Here is a 21364-nt window from a genome sequence, read left to right on the forward strand (position 1 = left end):
AAACATTTAATGAAATCATATAAAAGATAATTCATGCCAAACAGGATAATAACAACACATTTATTTATACAGTACAATGATTTTGCAGGTTGTTTTACTTGTGGCATGCAGAACAGAAGGGAAAATGCGCCACTCTCTGTGTAATAAAAGAGAAGCAGAAAGAGGAGAAACCAGGAAGTTCATACAAAAGAGGTTTGTCCACATTTCAGCTTATTAACACAAAAGGTCAGTCTGATTGGTTATTCATTAGCAACAGTGGCACGGTTTTGGTCACTCTGCAGTAGTCACAGTATATCTTTGTGAGACTAAAGAGTATTAGGAGGAAGAAAGGTAGGGAGATTTGGCTGGAAAAGAAATCTGTTTGCTTATTTAATCTTTTTTTTTTTTTTTTTTTGGCTCCCAGGAGAATGGCTCAGGTCTTTCTGAATGATCAGAAGAGGAAGTGAAAAATTCCCCTGACAGGAAGATTTGCTTTTCATTGCTCAGGTTTCAGTCCTGAACAAGTAGCCGCAAGACGAAGAGAGAAACTCTTGGGGAAGACTTTTCATTTTTAGAAATTGAGAGGAAAGAAAATCCAAGTAAAAGATCTTCCCCAATCCCAGCAAAGTCCCTTGGCTTTTATCTTGTTCAAAAAGCTTGAAGGATGAGTTTGGAAATGACGGATAATGAAAGAAATAGCTTTCAAGGATTTGTGAATGCGTAACACGGGGGGACGGGGGACAACAGGAGAGAAGGGGGGGAAAAGCTGAAGAAATTGAAACTAGCAAGTAAGAGGAGCCACAGCATGGGGAACTGCTGCCAGAAGAACTGTACAAGTCTGGATTCCTACGTGCTCTGGCTTTTCAAAGTTTGTGACTGCAGGTCAGGAGGTAAGACGGTGACAAGCGACGATACAAATGGCCCTCCGGTAGGACCATCGATATCACCTCCAATCAGAACGGTAGACCAGACCTGCAGATTTGTTGCCTTGTTTCCTTACCAAGCCCGGACTGAGGATGATCTGAGTTTTCAACCTGGAGATAAGCTTGAAGTGCTGGATACCTCCCAGGAGGGCTGGTGGCTTGCAAACCTACTTGTGGAGAATGGTCTTGCCAGACCAGGACAAAAACTGCAAGGCTATATCCCAGCTAACTATGTTGCTCCCGACCAGAGTATTGAAGCTGAACCGTAAGTTCTGATACAGATGTAGAGCTAGAGCTAAAGAAAATACAGGCAGTCCTCAGCTTACAACCACAATTGAGCCCAAAATTTATGTTGCTAAGTAAGAAAATTGTTAAGGGAGGTTTGTCCCATTTTACAACTTTTCTTCCCACATTCCTTAAGTGAATCCCTGCAGTTGTTAAATTAATAACATGGTTGTTGAGGGCATCTGGCTTCCACATTGGTTTTGCTTGTCAGAAGGTTGCAAAAGGGGATCATGTGACTCTGAGATACTGCAACTGTCATAAACATGAGTCGGTTGCCAAGGGTCTGAATTTTGATCACATAAATATAGGGATGCTGGAATCCCTATAAGTGTGAAAAATGGTCATAAGTCCCTTTTTCAATGCCATTGTAACTTTGAACTGTCACTAAGCGAACTTTTGTAAGTCAAGGACTACCTGTAGATTTCTATATAATGTACTACTGTATATTGCAATGACTCAAAAATAGTCTTGGGGAAATGGTCAAATATATGGAGAATGCCCTTTTGAGAACCCAGAAGCAACCACATATTGTGGTGGGGCTTTTGTCTATCCTAACATTTGCGCAGACTTAATTTGGGGGTGTCAAACGTGATTTCATTGAGGGCTGCATCAGGGTTGTGTTTGAGCTCGGGGGGGGCAGGGTGGGTGTGACCAGCATGACGTCACTCCTGTCGGGAGCACCTGTGGTGGCCCGAGCACTGTGCCAGCGAAAACTGGCTCCGAGCTTTATTTTCGGCTGCCAGGGCTTCCTGCAAACCTCTGCCAGTGAAAATGGAATTTGGGAGGGCTGCGAGCTCTGTTTTCACTGGTAGAGGGTTGCAGGAGGCCGTGTCAGCCTAAAACAGAGCCCAGGAGCCAGTTTTTGCTGGCAGAAGCACTGCAGGCCAGCCTTCACTGTTTCCAGGGAGGCCCGGCGGGCCAGATCTAAGCAGCCCATGGGCCGGATCGGGCCCCCAGAGTTTGAATTTGACCCCTGACCTAATTTATCCATTATTTTTAAAAGAGATTGGGACTGGTATTATACTAGTTGCCCATACAAATTGATTTTTTTTTTACAACAAATATTATGTTTCCCTTTCTCAGAATGAATTTATTTGTTTCTTAATGAATTACTATGTGTGGATAGGTGTGTGCAGATGTACTTTTTCCTGCTTTAGGGATGAAGTACAGAGTAAACAGGACAAATGGAATTTCTCCCACACCTCACATAACAGTAACCATTGAGGTAACTAGATAGCAATAAAGTGAACCCCTCTTGGAAGGTGTGGACTTTTCATTCATTGAACAGGCTTTCTGGGCTGCAAAAGTCTTTGGGTTTTTTCTCTGCCATCATAACTTGAAAAGGTTAATTGTCACCCTGGGATCCCCCAAAGGCATGAAGAGAGCAACTTTCTATTAAGCTGTGACTTGGAGGCCTACAGCTGAAACTGAATGGCTTTTGAACTGGAAATACAATGTCCATTAGAAAGTGAAGCATTCCAGATCTCTGGAGTTTTAGGATTGCTATTTTAATTATTCAAATATTTAGAAAACTAGTTTGGCAATGAAGACCCGCGAGACTAAATTGCAGCTTGATTGCTCCTTGTTTATAGCAGATTTTTTTATTTTATTTTTTATTGCTCCTTGTTTACCTTAGTCCAGAAAGTTTGAGGTTTTATTTGCATGAATAGATAAACCAGGGCCGTTCCTTACTGCAATTTGCATTCATTATTGAATGAAGAAATATTTGCTGAAAGAAATTGTTTTACTACAGGGAGTTTTAAGAAGTGGATATGATTCATTGGTGCACGTCTGCTCTGATTTTAAGGGCACTTGAGGATTTAGGTGCTGTGCATGTCGGTGTACTCAACTTTATACACTAAAATAAAAACAAATGTGTTTTGTTATTATTAAAGATAATACATTGTGGCATAAGTAATGGCATAAGAACTGAAAGAAAAAGTCACAGAGAAAGGGGAAAAGTAATTTCCAATTTTCTTTAATAGAATTACAGATATGAAATAGATGAATTTTTTGCTTTAAAATTCATGAGCAGTCAAGTACTATCTGTAGATCTTTCCAATCTGCCAATTTTGAGCAGCATATACAGTAACTCCCCAATATTTAATTGGGATTAAAATTAGTATAGTTAAAATTAGTTTAAAAAAACCCAGCTACTAGAAGTTACGAGTTTCTACTATTTTCATTGGAACAAACATATGACACTGTTCAGTACTTGAGTGTAAGTTACCATCTAAAGAAAAAGATGGGTGGAATGAAATCTGAAGGAAATAAATAATTTGTTGCCATTATATACAAGTTTCAATACTGTGTGTGAGCCCTCAGCCAAATGCAGAACTGAGCTTTAAGACTTCATAAATCCTGCTCATTGGTACATACCTCGATTTTCAGCACCATGTGATTATTATGTCTTTCTGTTACATAAGTTATAATTCATGGAAATCCAGGCATGAGCTTTCTCAGAGTTGCTCTCCTGTTTCTGGAATTCTTTTCTAGAGCAGCATTACTGAACCTTGGCAACTATATGGTGTGTAGACGTCGAATCTCAGAATTCTGGGAGATGAAGTCCATACATCTTAACGTTGCCAGCCAAGACTGAGATTCACATTTCTGTCTTAGATAAATTGCTTGGAATGGACTTTGAGAATTGATTCTCTGAGGAAAAGACATTCTATCTCTGAGTGTTTTTCATGCCAACTTTTTGTCTATGCTATAATTGTATTTTTAATGAATAGTGTGGTTGGCATATTTCGCATATTTTTGAATGTTGTTCAAAAGATTACTTACTGCTTTTTATACACGCTATGTTTCTTGCTCTTTTTCTTCCTCCTCTTCTTCTCCAGTTCTTCTTTTGTTCTCCACATGTTGGTTGCAAAGGATTTTGTAAGATTCCCTGGGAAAATATTTGTTTGGAAGTATGTTCAAATATAGTACATTTTAAAAATAAATTATTGAGAAATAAATGTGTTTTAATTATTATTGTTCGATAAAACAAAGGAAACAATGTCTTCTTGCTTAACTGCTTGGCTGAAGTTAATTCAACACACCTGTTCTGTGCCTCACATAAACAAGATTTTGTTGATATCAGTAGTCTGCTAGGTATTCTTGCTGTTATCAGAAACATACCAGGTGTGTGTTGCTCGGCTGTTCCAGGAATGCTTGCTGCCAATGGAAGCATCTGCGGATGAATGCATTAGGAAAAAAAAATGCTTATAATGACTTCTTATTCTTAGCACAGCCTTTTATTCCTGGAAAAGAAGTAATACTCTTTACATAATGACCATTTCTGCATGCTGCCAGCTCTCAGATATGGGCTTATCAGGCTAATCTCATTTCAGTTCAGAGGTTAAGCAGGATTGGGCCAGATAATTCCCTGGGTCTTAGTTTAGGTGAGACTGGAAAGGTTAAAAAAATCCTGAGCAAAGGCAATGGCAATGTTATTTTTGATTAGATAAAGGACTGGAGGTCTCCATGCACCCATCAGGATTTGAGTTTGATGCAAGGACATATGTACCTCAGAAATCACCCATTAAAACTTATCACCGATTGCAATTGATCCATGACAAGGAAATTACAGCATAATAAATATGTCATGAAGGTATATCTGAGGCTCAGTCATCTCTTGGTGAGGAGCATTGTGAGGAGCACAATGTGAATGTAAAAAAAAGAAGAAAGAAATTTGTTTTTATAGGAGTTGTAATGCAACATGCCCCTCAAGTGCCTAGCTGGGGAAGGCTACATTATTATCTATCTTAATCTTTTCACACATCAGGGCAGCTAAACAATAAAATGCTTATTTTCCACAAAATGCTACAGAACTAGTTGTGTTATATTTTTACTAACATCAGGATTTTCATTCCCCTGTATGAGACAGCTCATAATGTCCTATTCACACAGTTCCTTTCTAATTGTCTTTATCTAAACTTGAGGGGCAAACCTGGGGAATCACACAATTTCATGAGTGCTGTTCAGAGCTGTTAATGAAGACATGCAATTCACATGGGTTTATGTGGGATGGGATGGATTTATGGATGAGTTTCATACCCAAAGAAATGTTTTCTAATGCCCCAGAGATTTAGTAGTTCTCAGCAATTAAAACAACAAAACCTACTGTTTGACATGTTGATGATTAAGCTACAAAATAAATCATGTTGTTTAAGGACAGCTGTTGTATCTTTTCTTAGCTTATAATATCTGTACAATATTATGAAATAATATATGTGCAGTGTTGTTTCTCTCTTAAGCAAGGCAATTTCTGCCAGGAGCCCAAACAGATTTATTTATTAGATTTTTATCCCATCTTTATTACTTTATAAGTAATATAAATATTGTGTTTTCTCCACAATAACCTGTGAGGTGGGTTGGGCTGAGAGAGAATGACTGGCCTAAAGTCACCAGCCAATTTTCATACCTAAGGTGACACTAGAACTCATGCTAAACAATTGTGCTAAACAACTAACTTCCACAGCAGTGTTTTATGCGTAAAGATATTTACTCATGCTTGTATTGCTATTATCCTTCTCATCTTTTTCATCTTCTCATCTTTCCTACTATCTTCTCCTATTGGTATCATGATTTATAACTTGTTGTTTGTATCTTATGATTTATTATTGTTCCTTATGATTTATGATCTATGCCTTACCACTTTGTTGTTTGTGTGTACACTGAAAGCTTATGCACTGAAGACAAATTCCTTGTGTGTCCAATCATACTTGGCCAATAAAGAATATTCTAATATTCTAATGATAGACCAGTACCCATATTACTGCAGATAGTTCTCAACTTACACTCACAATTGAGACCAACATTTCTCTTGCTAAGCAAGATTGTTAAGTGAGTTGCACCCCATTTTATGACCTTTTTTGCCATAGTTAAGCAAATCACTGCAGTTGTAAAGTAAATTATGCAATTGTTAAGCCAATCTGGTTTCCACCATTGACTTTGCTTGTTGGAAGCCAGCTGGCAAGGTTACAAGTGATGGCCACATGATCCAGGATACTGCAACTGTCATAAATACATGCCAGTTGCCAAGCACATGAATTTTAATCACGTGACCATGGGGAAGGTATAATCATTGAAGGTGTGAAAAACAGTCATAAGCCACTTTTTTCAGTGCTGCTGTAACTTTGAATGGTTACTAAATGCCTGACTGCAAGTTGTGGATTATTTATACATGTTCCTAACAAGAGCTATGTAGAATCAGCTACTTGGCTGAGGAATCACTCGGTGCAATATGAAATGTAGGAAAGAGAGAAGCCGTGCCTAAGAAATTGATTAAACTTTGCCACCCATGAGCACTCTATGTAGGATCTACCACTACAGTATATCTTCTGTCTTTCCCTGTAGGAGAGAGATTGGCAGGGCCAGGTGAAGGAGTCCAAAGGGGAATCAGCTTAGACTCTCTACACTGTCACAAGAGAACTAAGTTCCAACATGTCTAGAATGCTGTTGAACCTAAGTTTTGCACAGGTGTAAACCATTTGTTTAATCAGTGCATAGGCTTGAGCAATAAATCAGTAATTTCAAAGTGTTTCTGTGTGGAAGGAGTTCTTTGCTCCTGACACTTCCTCTCTCATTCTTGGGTCTCAGACTCTCATTCATTTAATCGACGTGAAAGGGATCTGTGCATGTACAAAAAAAGCTTCTCCAAAAAAGGAACACTTCCTTCTAAGTATCCCTGATCTTTATTTCACAGAGAGAAATGCTTTATTAGCCATGTGCTGAGTATATCAGTAGCTGAGGACGATGACCTCAGTAGCTGAGGATATGTGAACTTTATTCAGTATATTGACAAGGACCAATCTGGAGAAAGCTCTATTACCATCTGTATTTGCATCCTGCTATTGATGCCATTATCTTTTATTATTTTGCAACTGGAAAACAAACCTTGGCCAGGCTTGAAAAGTTGAAAAAAAGAGATGATCTTTCAGGGATTGTTTCACCTTTGTTTAGCATTTATATATTAGCTCCGCATATTATCTCATGTGGGTAAACTGGGGATCCAGGTGTATCCAGCCATTTCATCAAGACAAAAGCAATTTCCACAGTGCTGCCTTAGAAACCTAGTAATAACTTCTATTGTTTTTATTGTAGGTAGAAACATGTACCAAAATACAGAAAGGGTGAAAGAATGCCATTTTTTCCAAGGATTGAATGAGTGACAGGTTATTGGGGATTTGGAGACCTTTGTCTATATTAGCCAATTCAGAGATTGAAGATTTTACTAACTTAAGTAATTTATTATATGCAATTTTCAAAATGACATACTGGAACCTTGAAATATTATTATAACTAATAAGAGTTTTCAAAGAATATGATGATTTTACAGTTTTAATTCAGCTTATTATAAAACTAAAGTTTTATTGTACAGTCAAAAGGAGAATTGCCTTCTAAAGTACTTAACCAGTTGAAGCACAAAGCAGGATATTCTTAAGTAAGAATTACTTATTTACAAATTTAAAGTAACACAAAGGACATATTTTTCTAAAGTATTTTAAATTCTTTTAAATTGTGTCTGAATGAATTGTTTTTCAGTGAAGATTATTTTATACAACCTGGTTCATCAAGATCATATAATATTTTTTCAGTAAATATATAAATATGTATATAATAATATAATCAATTATTCTACAGAACTGTGATAGCACAGTGGTTAGAATGCAGCACTGCAGGCTACTTCAGCTGCTAGAGCCAAGGTGGCACAGTGGTTAAATGCAGCACTGCAGGCTACTGCTAGATCAGCAGGTCAGCGGTTCAAATCTCACCGGCTCAGGGTTGACTCAGCCTTCCATCCTTCCGAGGTGGGTAAAATGAGGACCCAGATTGTTGGGGGCAATATGCTGACTCTCTGTAAACCGCTTAGAGAGGCCTGAAAGGCCTATGAAGCGGTATATAAGTCCACTGCTATTGCTATTGCCAGCAGTTTGGCATTCGAATCTCACTAGGCTCAATGTTGACTGAGCCTTCCATTCTTCCGAAGTGGGTAAAATGAGGACCCAGATTGTTGGGGGCAATATGCTGACTCTGTAAACCGCTTAGAGAGGGCTGTAAAGCACTATGAAGCGGTATATAAGTCTAAGTGCTATTGTTATTGCTACAGTAAAACAAAAGCACAAAAATATAATATAAAATATACAAATATAACAATCAAAACAGCTCTACAATTATATAATAAAATATCCTCTTATTCTATTTTTGTCACTTTTTAACATCTTTCCTCTTGATTTCTCCCTTCCTTCCTAACACCCCTTTGTTGTTATTTTGTATTTGTCATTCTCTGAAATTTAATACAGTTGATTAAAAAACAAGATCATGTCCTCATGATCTCAGCTTTCTGAAATAGATGGGTTGTTTCTTTTTCCAGCAACTAACTAACTAACTAACTAACTAATTAACCAACTAACTAACTTCTCTCCCTCCCTCCCTCCCACCCTCAGCTAATATTTCAGATTTTAATGAAAATATCTAGAGATAAGTTTTTGTTGTGTGATGTGGCTTATTTTTAATGACCTAAATGAGGATATAGTTAATGCATATATTATTTAAATCCCACCAGTAATATTTACTTTAAGTATCCTAACTATTGGAAGTCCTCAGAAAGGAAGGAAAGCCTGAAATTTCTAGCGGTAGATATATTTTAACAATGCATATAAATTAGCACTTTGGGGTATCAAAGTGCCCTAATTAAAACTTCAATCCTGCTTTTTCATCTTTCATTTCTTTTTATAATATTCTGCACTGCAAAACAAGTATTAGAGAAAATAATAAACCACTTCCATTGTTTTACCTAAACATAATAATAACCTTCTGCCACTGGTATTATAGACAACAAATGCTGTCCAGCTGGACTGCGGTAATAACCAAGTCCAGGTAGGGATTGCTGGTTCACAACAAATCCTCCTTTGTTTTCTCAAAGATGAAGTAGAAAAAGAAAGCTTAGTATCTTTTCTTACATATTTGCTAGCCTTCCTTCCCTCCACCCTCCATGCATACTGTGGGTATTTGGTTTTTTTGCAAATACATCTGAGTTGTTGGTTTGAAAGTAAACTGATGTTATATTGTGACAAGGGGTATCTATGAAAGTAAGCATTCTTAAGAAATTAAATATATTGCAAGAACACTTTAGTGAGGCAAAAATAAGACTTCCATTTCTGTAGCAAGATGTGCCTCCTTTCCTTTCCTTTCTGGAGGAAAAAGAAAAACCACAATCATGATTGTTTTTCTACCCATGGAAAGAACTATCATGTTGAAAAGAACATTGCAATGCTATAAGGGTTATTATCTGGGGAGAATTTTGAGACTTGGAAGTAGACTGCTTAGGGGAAAAGGGAAGAGAGGATTGGAGTTATTAAAGGGGATATTAATTGTTTGAAGAGCATGGTTGTACAAAATATAATTATAATTATAAATAAAAGGCATGAGGTACAGAAATGGTTATATAGGAGATTTAGAAGAAGTAGTGGCAGAATCTGAGGTGGAGTCAAAGGAGGAATCAGCTTAGAGTCACTATATAGCCACAAACAGACTAAGCCCAATCTTTCTTGAATTCTGTTGATCCTTATCTAGCATAAAAATAGTGCTATCTGTTAGTTGAGTAGTTTCTTGTGCCAGGCATGAGTAATAATAAATCAGTATAATTGACACTTTGCTTGTGGTCCTGATCTTTCATGCTTGACAGTATTCTAGTAGTGTATGTTTTGCACAAACTCAAAAAATTAACAACAGGCTGCACAAATCAAAATTAAATCAATTATCAGTTTGTACAGGTAGTTCTCAATTAACAGTGCTAATTGGGACCAGAATTTCCATTGTTAAGTGATGTAATCATTAAGCAAAACATCCACATGATTTCACTGCTTTGTGTTGGTAGTTTCATCTACATGGAGGGAAATAAGCAGTGGGTTACCACAAGGTGCTGACTTAAGCTGAGTAGTCTTCATTTCTTCATAAATGACAGATGAGGGAATAGAAGGAAAACTCATCAAATTTACAGATGACACTAAGCTGGCAGGAATAGCCAACACCCCAAAAGACAAGCTAAGGATCCAAAAACATCTTGACAGCCCTATCCAGCAACATGAAATTTAATGTGGAGAAAAGCAAGGTTTTATACCTAGGCAGGAAAAAACCAAAGGTACAGGTATAGATAAGAAAAATGGATGGAAACTAATCAAGGAGAGAAGTAACTTGGAATTAAGGAGAAACTTCCTAATAGTGAGAACAATTAATCAATGGAACAACTTGACTATAGAAGTTGTAGGTGCCTCATCACTGGACATTTTTATGAAAAGACTGGACAGCCACCTGACTGAAATGGTGTAGGGTTTCCTGTTTGAGCAGGGGGTTGGACTAGAAGACCTCCAAGGTCTCTTCTAGCTCTATTCTAATTGATTGATCCAGTTTCAGTAGATTGTTGTCGTTAGACCAGGATTTCACATTTCTTCTGTCTTGCTGCACTCATCTCTGCTTCAACTCCCCCCTCCTCTCCTCTTTTCAGCCACCCTGTACCCCACTACTCTGCCATCCCACACAACAGTGTTGTCAGCCAGGAGGAGGAAGAAGACAGAAAAGGTCATCTGGAGCAATGGAGCGGTGGCAGGGATGGTGGAGAGCAGGGGGTCTTCCTCCTCCTCCTGCTGAGAACACTGTTGTGTGGGGTGGCAAAGCGGGGGCAGAGTACAGAGTAGCTGGGGTAGTCAAAGGCAGAGCAGACAAAATGGCAGAGATGCAGAAAGACAAGTGAATGGGTGGAGTTGAATTGTACCCTGTGGTCGTGTGGGTAGGCTACCAAACAACCAGGTTTTAATCATGTGACCACGGGGCAGTTGTAACTGGGTAACTTTGAGGACTGATCATAAATACCATTCATTCAGTACCATTGTAATTTCAAATGGTGGCTGAACGAATGGTTATTAAGTGGGGGCTACCTGCAGATGGGAAACAAGGAATAGTAAATTTGAAATTAATTTATGAAGTCATGGGATTGTTGTCCCAGGCAGATTCTTACAAAAGAAATGCCTAAACTTGTAACTTCAGAGATATGTAATCACATATGTGAATGAGAATGCTTTTGAGCAAAGGAAAAGCATTCTTTTGTTGTATATCGCCAGAAGTCACTTTTATTTGAGATGGAGAGCTATACAAATTGATGATAACAATAACAATAATAACATTCTGCATATTTTCAGAGGTACTTTTTAAGTTCTGGTTTTTTTCATTTGTGAAATAAAATTCTAGCAATTTTAATTTTACATAATTACATAAGTTTTTAATGCAAACTTACTTTCACATTTTCCCAAAGTGGCTCATGGTGATGACCTTAACAGAATCAATATAACAATCTACTGAACAAACACTATAAAACAATAAAAGTTTAATTTGAATTTGAAACAAATACCAGTAAATGGAAATCTGCTTCTCAGTTGGTTTTTAAATGACAAATGAAAACTACCGGTAGCTGGATTTCTAGTGTATATTTTATCTGTCGAGCAATGCTTTCAACTTGAATAAGCAATTTTATCTTATTTGAATCAGTTAAGTTCTTATGAAGATTTTAGTCATGATACAGGAAGTGAAAAATTATTCTTGTACGAGTATCTGGAATATCAGAATTGAATTCATAATTCAATTTCAGAAAGAAAGGTGGCTGAAAAATGTATAGATATAGACAGATTTTTTTTTAAAGATGATAAAATATTTCTGAAACATCATCACAAAACAGCAGGGGTAAAAGTATCATGGTTGCCTGGATATAGCATTTAATATAGCCCACCCATCCACCCACCCAGACGCTTCTGTGCAGAAGCATCGGGCGCATGAGCGAACTGGTAGTAAAATAAATTGAAACCCACCACTGATCAGGTCCCAGTAATTCCCATGGATACATCTTATGCTGCAGTTTGTTTCCTTTGTATGATTTTTACCTAGGTTGGGTAACCAAAAACCCTGCTTTTAATTTCCAAAGATGCCCATTGTACCAAGAAAGGCCCAGAATTAGTCTTCGTAATAAAAGTAATCCTTTGAAAATTACTTTACAGCATGCTAACATCCCATGTTCTGTTCTGTTTATAAATGTCAGTTGATAATGGAAAGAGGGAGTCCATGGGTTCCACTGGAATCAGACTGAATATCTCAGTTCAAACTTAAGTTCTAAAAGAAGAACTAAACTTTGTGGTTTAATATTAATCTGACTTACTGGGAAATACTTTTTCATTCAATATGTTGTGACATACAAAAACTAGATAGTGTCAAGAGTTGTTCAGCTATATAATTACTGCTAAATTCTCTGTGCCTTGGCTGGAGAAAAGTAAAGATTCTAAAAACTTGAGCAATTGAAAATAGAATATTCAAATGGATAGCTATGGCTAAAGAACAGATATTGGAAGATAGTAGTAAATGTTTGCCTCTTATTAAACAGATGAGTTGGTTAATTAGTGGTATAATTAAACATACATATTAATTAATAATCTTCTATGATCTTTAATTTGCTAATCATGCTGGGCAGAATTTTTGTGTGTGTGTATATGTCTCATGAATGCAAACATAGGTGCGGTTACATCATAAAGAAGTTGGTTTAAATTCTTCAATAGCAGACAGTGTCAGCTTTTACTTTAAGTGATATCAGTAATTTATCCCAGAGTACTTTACCTCACATTGCAAATGGGGTTCTTTAAAGGAGCCTAAAAGCTTTTATATCAAATGAAATAACAGGAGAGATGACTCTTTGAAAAAAATTTAAGAAGCTAAATCTGATTATTGTAAGCGAGGCATTAAGAATGTAATTGACTGATTAAAATGAGCAACATGTGAATTCAGATTAAGATAATGACTCACGGTGGAATCATGACTTCATTATGATTAAGCAAACTCCACAGAATTACACCACTGATTACAACAGAGAGGTTAGGAGGCCCCATAAGATAATGCTACTTAATTTGCAGTAAATCTGTACATGTGTCTATTACTCTGAAGAAAGAATGAGCACTGAAATGCTCACTTATATTCAGTTCCATCCAGGGGTGGGTTGCTGCCGTCATTATTGCCAGTTCTCAACGCGCGTGCAATGTGTGTGCTGCGCACATGTGTGCTATTCAATGTAAATTGTTCTTCCCGCATGCACAGAACAATTTACAGTGGACTGCACATTCGCAGTCAGTAAAAATCCAAAATGGTGGTGGCCAAACGGCAGCAAGGGAAACAACTTGGGGGCGTGGTAGGCCTGGGTCTCTGCCGGTTTTGTGACCCAGGTCTGAATTCCACTACCAGTTCGACCGAACTGGCCCAAAATGGCAGCAACCCACCTCTGGTTCCATCCCATGATTGATTCCACTCAGAAAGCCATGGGAGGTTTTCTACAAGTTTACTTGCTATTGATTATGTGCCATGAAGAATGGTTGACTCTCTTACTGACTACATTGGGGTTTTCCCCCCTCCATGATGATATGTCCCTTCAGCTCTTCCAACAATACCTCCATTACTACTGTAAGTGAGTCCATCCACTTTCTGATTGGTCGTCTTTTTGTCTTTCCTTCTACTTTTCCCAGCTTTAGAGACTTCTCCACAGATCTAGGTCTTCACATAATACGTGAAGGATAATTTGAACCTCATCATTTGTGGCTCAAGTGGGAACTTTGGGTTTATTTGCTTGATAAGTTATTTCTTTTCTTGGCTGTCCACAGTATTCTCAGGCGTCTTCTCCAACTCTAAAGTTCAAAGGCACTGATACTGCTTACAGTATTCTGCTTCTTCAAATTTCAACTTTTGCTTCCATAGAGGATCACATGGAGCACCATGCCTTACACATTTCTGATCTTTGTAGGTACACACACATCATGGCATATGCTGATTCTCTAAACTGCTTAGAGAAGGCTGTAAAGCACTGTGAAGCGGTATATCAGTCTAAGTGCTATTGCTGTTTGACTATCTTTTCCAAGGTCATTAGGAATGCTTAATGCTACACATGACCATTTACAAACCAACAGAGCACCTCTATCCGTACTCCTTTCTTGGTGGAAATGGCAAAGGTTTTCTGCTGAGCATTATTCTTCCTCATCAGACAAGTTCACTGTGTGCCTTTTATCAAGAACAGGGATCAAGAACACGGAGGAGCAATTTAATGGAGATTGCACCATTTAAATTCTGCTTTCCTTGCCCTATCCATCAAAAGCAGGAATGCCTTCCTCAGGATCATTGAAAGTCAGAGGAATGCATTCTTTTCAGTAATTGATTGATTGTCAGAACCATTTTCCATTTTCCTGGGATAAAACAGACGAGCCAAGCTCATTCCATTCCAGTTCTTGGAGACTGTTTCTCCAGGGCTTTACAGAAGGTGGCAAAGAAATTCCAGTTGCAGCAGAATTGTAGGGAAAATACTATGGTTGAGAGAGTAGAAAATAGGGTATTAGATACAGTGATTGAAAGAGTCTGGTTGTCAGATTGATTTTTAAATTTCAAGCCATTTTTGGTATCCATACTGCAGGCCTAAGATTGAGTACTAACCTTGCTTTTAACATTTGTTATGTATGGTTTTGTCTTGCTGATTAAACTAAGCTGTTGTGTGAAGATATTTGCATGTGTTAGCTGAGTGCCGAGAATCTTGATACTTTGAATGATGCAAACTCTAGAACTCTACTTTCAAAATACTTTAACAATTACGTTAAGCCCAGAAAAACGGTTTTCTTCAGTTGTAATTTAGGTTTTCTTAAGCATGCTTGGTGATCTCCCTTTTTTTCCTTTCCAACCAGCAACAACTGAAATCTGCACCATCCAGGAATCCACATCCTCATTCTCCCCCCCCCAATTTCCTCACCTACATGTCCCCCCCCCTACCACAAAGGTGCCCATAAAGAATTTCAGTTGTTCACAGCCAGAGGAGAGGGGAAAAAACAGGGAATCCGGTATGGAATTCTGAGTCAGTAAACCATGGCTCTGTAAACTCTAGTTAATACTGTTTGAATATAAAGAATAAAGTTTGCATAGCACTGTCAGGCTGTAATTCCATGTGTATTTCCTAGGGCACTTGTTTGTGGTCAACTTGTGCTTCAGGGTTGAAAGAATTAGTTGATGACATCACTGTTGCCTGGGAGATGCTGAGTTGGGGGTTCCTTTCAGGTTCCCCGAAGGAACTGGAATGAAGGATGGGAGCTCACCCCACCCCATGGCAGCACCCGGGTCTCAAATGTGGGTTTGCTAATCTCAAGCCCAGCATCCTAACCACATGAGTCTCTGTGCTTCCTATTCACTAGGGAAATGACATAGGATAACAGGACAAAGAATATATTAGGTTTAATCTCTTCTGCAACTTCTGTGTGATCTAAGATAATTGTAACTTTTCCCCAAGTGCAGTCAATACTTTTGCTCTGAGATGAAACCCTCTCATTTAGATCTTGAATTGACTTTCTATCCAATCTGTTTTTACTGGTGTTTTAGAGAGGAATTAAACCTTCAGTACACAGAACAGGAGATGAAATAATAGAAATGTTGGTTTTCCTCTTGTTTCTTTTTTGGAATTTCTCACTGTTCCTCTTCCCACTCTCTTCCTTATGCTTTCTGCCTTCACCCACTTTGTGATAAAAAAATAGCTCTCCTTTAGTAAGAAGCTTGGCAAGGTGGTAATGATTAATTTTCTCTAGGTCACATGCTTGAGAAGCACAGTATTTTTTAAATAGTTTTTATTTGGCTGCTTCAACTGAATGAGTCATGACCATCTATGGTTCATAGTTTTATGTATCTAGCTAGTGCACCAGCTATGGAAAAGGTGAAGTCATGACTCGTATTTTTTAATATCAAAATTTCTGCTTTGCATATGCGTTTAAATAATCAAAATGATTCATTTGTGAGCTTTAAAGGCGTTTCTTCCTTTAAGGGCTCTTTATGCTTTTCTTGCAAAAGGCTTAGTTAATTTTGTTGAGGTATCAGCTGTTTTCCACTCTGACCTCCTTAACCAGTTCTTAAACAATGAGTCTTTGTCACGCACTTGAAACACACTTATCTGGGCTTCTCTGGTCTTTTCTTGTTATCAGTGATGACGCAACAGGCCACAAAAGAATGAAGTCCACAAATCAAAGGACATTAGCTGCAGGTTAGCCATTGATAAATTAAGTTACTGTCAAAGATACAGATAAGAATAATGGCATAAACGATGGGAAAAGGAGTAAAGTTTTTATGAGCATTTTATTATTAATTTTATTTCTCCATACAATCATTCACATTATCATCATTTATCATAAAATGATAAATTTATCTTGAGAATGAGGACCACTCCAATCTAGGAAATACAGGAGAAATGGTTGAGATCACAATTTGGGGGGAAAATAACCTTCCCTTTGAAGGTCGGGCATTACGTCAGGTCAGGTGGGCAGAGCCTCCCGCCCCTGCTGCTACCGGTTCGCCCAAACTGGAACCGGTTGAATACCACCCCTGGCTCAAGTCCGAGCCATATAGACTGTAGGATCACTGCTATTTAGATTGCCTTGTTCATCTACCAGATTCACTCAAAATGCCTTCTGGGTAACATTATCCAGAAATCAGAAATGCATAAAACCAGAGGCATAGAATGACACTAAGCTCACATATTAGTCAATTTATGCAGATGATCTTTTGTCTCAAATCTTTATCACATTTTGGATGATAAGCCAATATTTTTTTGGCATGGGCATATAATAAATGAAATTTAAATGTTAGATATTACCAATAAACTTAGATTCAGTGAGTACAGATAAAACATCGCAATATTAGCCAGAATCCATTGCCAATAAAAATATAAATGTGCACTGACTGTTGAAATTGTACTATTTGCCATATTCCCAGTAACATTATTCATCACTTTATAATGCCTTGGTAAGGCCACACTTGGAATACTGCATCCAGTTTTGGTCGCCACAATGTAAAAAAAAGTTGTGGAGACTCTAGAAAGAGTTCAGAGAAGAGCAATAAAGATGATTAGGGGACTGGAGGCTAAAACATATGAAGAACAGTTGCAGGAACTGGGTATGTCTAGTTTAATGAAAAGAAGGACTAGTGGAGACATTATAGCAGTGTTCCAATATCTCACAAGAAGAGGAAGTCAAGCTGTTCTCCAAAGCACTTCAGGATAGGACAAGAAGCAATGGGTGGAAACTAATCAAGGACAGAAGCAACTTAGAATTGAAGATAAATTCCTGACATTTAGAACAATTAATCAATGGAACAACTTGCCTCCAGAAGTTGTGAATGTTCCAACGCTGGAAGTTTTAAAGAAGAGATTGAACAGCATTTGTCTGAAATGGTATAGGGTTTCCTGCCTAAGCAGTGGGTTGGACTAGAAGACCTCCAAGGTCCCTTCCAACTCTGCTATTCCATTATATTCTAATTCTAACTTCTATACAGAATCAATTCGCATATATAGCCTGTGAACACAGCATGAATCCACCTAAAAAGTTGTATGTAGTGCCCTTGGTTTTGTTTTAGCAATTTACGTTCTTCTGACTCTTATCTTTTATGATTCTTTCAGCTGAATATAACTATATGCAGTATCTCATATATCCAGTATAGTTTGCTTCCAAATTGTTAAGAAATGCTGATTGAAACTAGACCAGATGTTGATATCTGACAAAAATAAGAATGAGAATGATGCCTATACTTTTGATGATGTCCACAGAAGAACATACGGAAAGCATGCAGAACATGGGGCAATATGTTCTTTGCTGCCTATCTTGATCCTTCCTCTAACTCAGGAGTGTCAAACTGGATTTCTTCAAGGGCTGGATCAGCATTGTAGTTGTCCTCTGTGGGTTGGCTGATGGGAGCGGAAACAGTATGGATGCCTCCTGCAGCACCTTACCAGCCAAAATAGGACACAAGGGGGCTGCATGTGGCCCCTTGCACATGTCACAGAGTGTTGGAGGAGGCTGTCCAGGCCAAAAATGGGGCCTGCACACAGTTCCCCTGCCCTCCGCTTTTGCTTGCAGAGGCACTGCAGGCTGATCCTTTGCTATTTCCAGACTGGCCTCGCGGGCCACATCTAAGCATCCCGCGAGCCGGATCCAGCTGCAGGCCTTGAGTTTGACACCCCTGTTCTAGCTAATTTTTAAAGATATATTGCATTTAAAAAAAAGGAAACTTAGCATGATACAAAGCAAAGACTCACCATTCAGTCCAAACTATATTTTCAGCAATGTCTCTGGGACCTTGAGATATTCAAGAGGCATTCTTAGACAATAGAACTTTGGATAGCTGTGGCTAATATTTTGTTCATAGATATTTTGTAATCGGCCACATCCATCATGGCATGTTCTGAACTCTCATAACAATCTGACATATGCTGCATCCATAGAATGTTTTGAAGGAAGGTTTGTCTGCTCCTTTACATTTTGCAGAATAGATAGCAGGCATGGCTATTTTCAGAAGGCACAATCTCAATGGAATGCATTATTATCAAGTCACAATTGGGTGTGCCAAAATAGGCAGCTTAGAAATAGCTCAAGGACGCAATTTGAAGGTCAAGGGCAAATGGCAGAGAGGAATGAAGCCCAGGGTAGAAGTCCAAACTATTGTACTAAGTTGGAACGGGAAGGTCAGCAGCTGTATGGCCTGAATGCAGGTGCAGGATTTTAAGCTGGAAAGCTTCAGTGTCCAGATACCATACAAGTACGAAAACCCAAACAAACTCTGTTCTAATTGGGAAGGCGTATAGCACATTGTGATATTGCTTGTAGCCCAAAGTCAATTGGACTGAAACAAGTGGCTATAAAAAAGTGAATGAATGAGTGCGTGAGTGAGTGAGTGAATAAATGAACGATTGAACGAACAAACAAACAAACTTCCAAGCAAGGAGTCAGTAGCCTATCTGAAAATTTCAGCCATTCAAAGTGCAAACTGTAATTCCAGAAAAGGATCTTGCAGTACCAAGCCTGTAACCATGGAGACATCTGTCTCTCTCAACAAATATGAGATGAGTTAGAGATATAAATAAGGATATCATTGGTCCATGTCCTTTCCACATTTAACATCATTTAATTTAGTAGTTATGTTCATTCCACGGGATGGTTAAGCAAACTTGTATTAAAGTTTTGGACTCTTGTCTGTCCATCCATATATCGATCATCAAGATAACTCAGAAAGAGAACAGCAAGGGATTAAATTTGGTGAGAAAGGAGAAACAAGAAAAAGAAAAACAGGGATTAAAAATGTAGGCCATTCAGCTTGGGATGGTGGAGGAAAAAGATCCAGAAAAAGATATCAATGGATCATTGACCTAGAATACTGCTGACTGCTCCATTCCAAACCTCCTCCTCCTTCCTTGCTCCTTTGTCAAGTGACAAAGCTGCTCTTAAGGAAGTGGAGAAATGCTGCATACTTTCCTTACTTGTTCTATGTACAGGCAGACCTCGCTTCATAATGGCAACTGGACAAGCAACTATATTGCTGAGCAACATGATTGTTGTCAGATGAATGCACTGACTTAAGAAAGTTATGGTACTCCTAATTGCTATCGTTATATGAATTGCACGATCACAGAATATATACCACTATCACTTGATTGCTATTTGTGATCTTCAGCTGTCTTCATTGACTTTGCTTCTCAGAAGCTGGCAGTGAAGGTTGCAAATGGTGATTGTGTGAATGTTCCAACCGTCACAATTGTGAGTTGGCTGCCAAGCACCTGAATCATGATTGTATGATTCAGAAGTGGGTTGCTAATCTTTTTACTACCGGTTCAGGCACGCTTCATCATGCGCAGAAGTGTCCGTGCGGGTGGGTGGAGCCTCCCGCTGCCGCTACTACCAGTTCAGCTGATCCGGGCCGAACTGACAGCAACCCACTCTGGTGTGATTGTGGATATTGTGATAGTCACAACTATGAGGCTCTATCATAAGGCCCCCTCATTCAGCATCATCGTAACTTGAACAGTCACTGAAAGAGTACTGTATTTTTCAGAGTATACTTATACTGGAGTATAAGACACACCAAGGTTTTGAAGAGACAAATTAAAAAATTTTTTTTTGCACTCTGCAAACTTTCCCAAAATGGCCCATTTTTTGCAAAAACGGGCCCATTCCCCCCCCCCAAAAGGCATGTGTAGCCTTTAGGGGGCTTGTAGAGTGCACCTGGGGGGTGCCCCCCAAATGAGCAAAAAATGACCCTTTTTTTTACTCATTTCTGCCTTCCCCAGTCTCCAGGAGCTCTCCGAAAGCCTTCTACAGGCTCTGCATGGGCATTTTGGTGAAGGGGGCAGGGTTTTGGGAGGCAAAATAATGCTGTAATCAGTGTATAAGACATATCCAGATTTTCAGCCTCTTTTATGAGGGAAAAAGGTGAGTCTTATACTCTGAAAAATACGGTAGTTGTTCAAAAAGACTATCTGTTTTACCAACAAAAAATATTGGCTTGTTTGACACACAGCAATCTTTGCCAGTCAGAGTAATACCAAAATGCCATTACAAAAGCAATGTCATGCCACTGTGATGCAACCCCTGCCTTTTTTTGTGCATCATTACACACCCCAACTGGACTGAGATTACACTTTTAATCATTTTAGCAAAAGCAGATGGAGCTGCTGACAGAAATTTGCCTATTTCTGTCAGTTTCTGGATGCTGAAACCTCATCTCATTTTACTTGGCATCCCTGACTATTTAGGAGGCAAATAGTTGCGTATACAGGCTATTAATTGGTTAAATATTTATCTGAAAGAAACACAAAAGATAAGTCAGAAGAATGGAGTCAGCTAAAAAGAAAAAAAGAGCGTAGCATTAAAAATGCAATTCTTTGGTGGAGTCTTATTCAAAGATTTATTGAGGGAAATATTTATGTGGTGTTTACATATTAACAGAGCTGATGAGAAGAGGAAAATGAATAATACAATTACAACCTGTTCTTTCATAACTTGGAAATGTTTACACTGAGCTGTTGGAAGAAATGTCCTTCTGGGTTCGGCTCCAAGTGGGGAAGAGACATGGAGACTGCTTGGAAAGATGGTTTTAATGGTGGACAGGACCACATGGCTTGAGTCCTGAACAGAAAAGGTGACCACATGCTTCAGTGTTGGTGGAGAAGAGAAGGGAAGGGAGGAAGAAAAGCTGAGTCCCTGGTTTTATGCCCTCTCTGGCCTTTGATCTTGATCTTGTATTCTGATTGGTTGTCAGACTCCCATAGGCTCATGCAGGGGCAACTCTCTAGGCTGCGTTTTGAATCCAGGTTT

The 21364-nt window shown here is 38.6% G+C and overlaps 1 protein-coding gene across 1 annotated transcript in view; it reads left to right on the forward strand.

Moving 5' to 3' along the window:
• The first annotated feature begins 402 nt into the window (after positions 1-402).
• The window catches only part of FRK (fyn related Src family tyrosine kinase), a 63086-nt gene continuing 42124 nt past the window's right edge, over positions 403-21364 (forward strand). Inside the window, exon 1 of the mRNA XM_087718619.1 lies at positions 403-1167. Coding sequence (XP_087574745.1) covers positions 785-1167 — 383 coding nt within the window. The 5' untranslated portion in view covers positions 403-784. The remainder of the gene's footprint in view (positions 1168-21364) is intronic.

The sequence above is a fragment of the Thamnophis sirtalis genome, unplaced genomic scaffold (genome assembly GCF_051295495.1).
Source record: "Thamnophis sirtalis isolate CommonGarterSnake01/CBP01778 unplaced genomic scaffold, rThaSir2_p1.2 scaffold_6, whole genome shotgun sequence".
In the NCBI taxonomy this organism is placed as follows: Eukaryota; Metazoa; Chordata; class Lepidosauria; order Squamata; family Natricidae; genus Thamnophis; species Thamnophis sirtalis.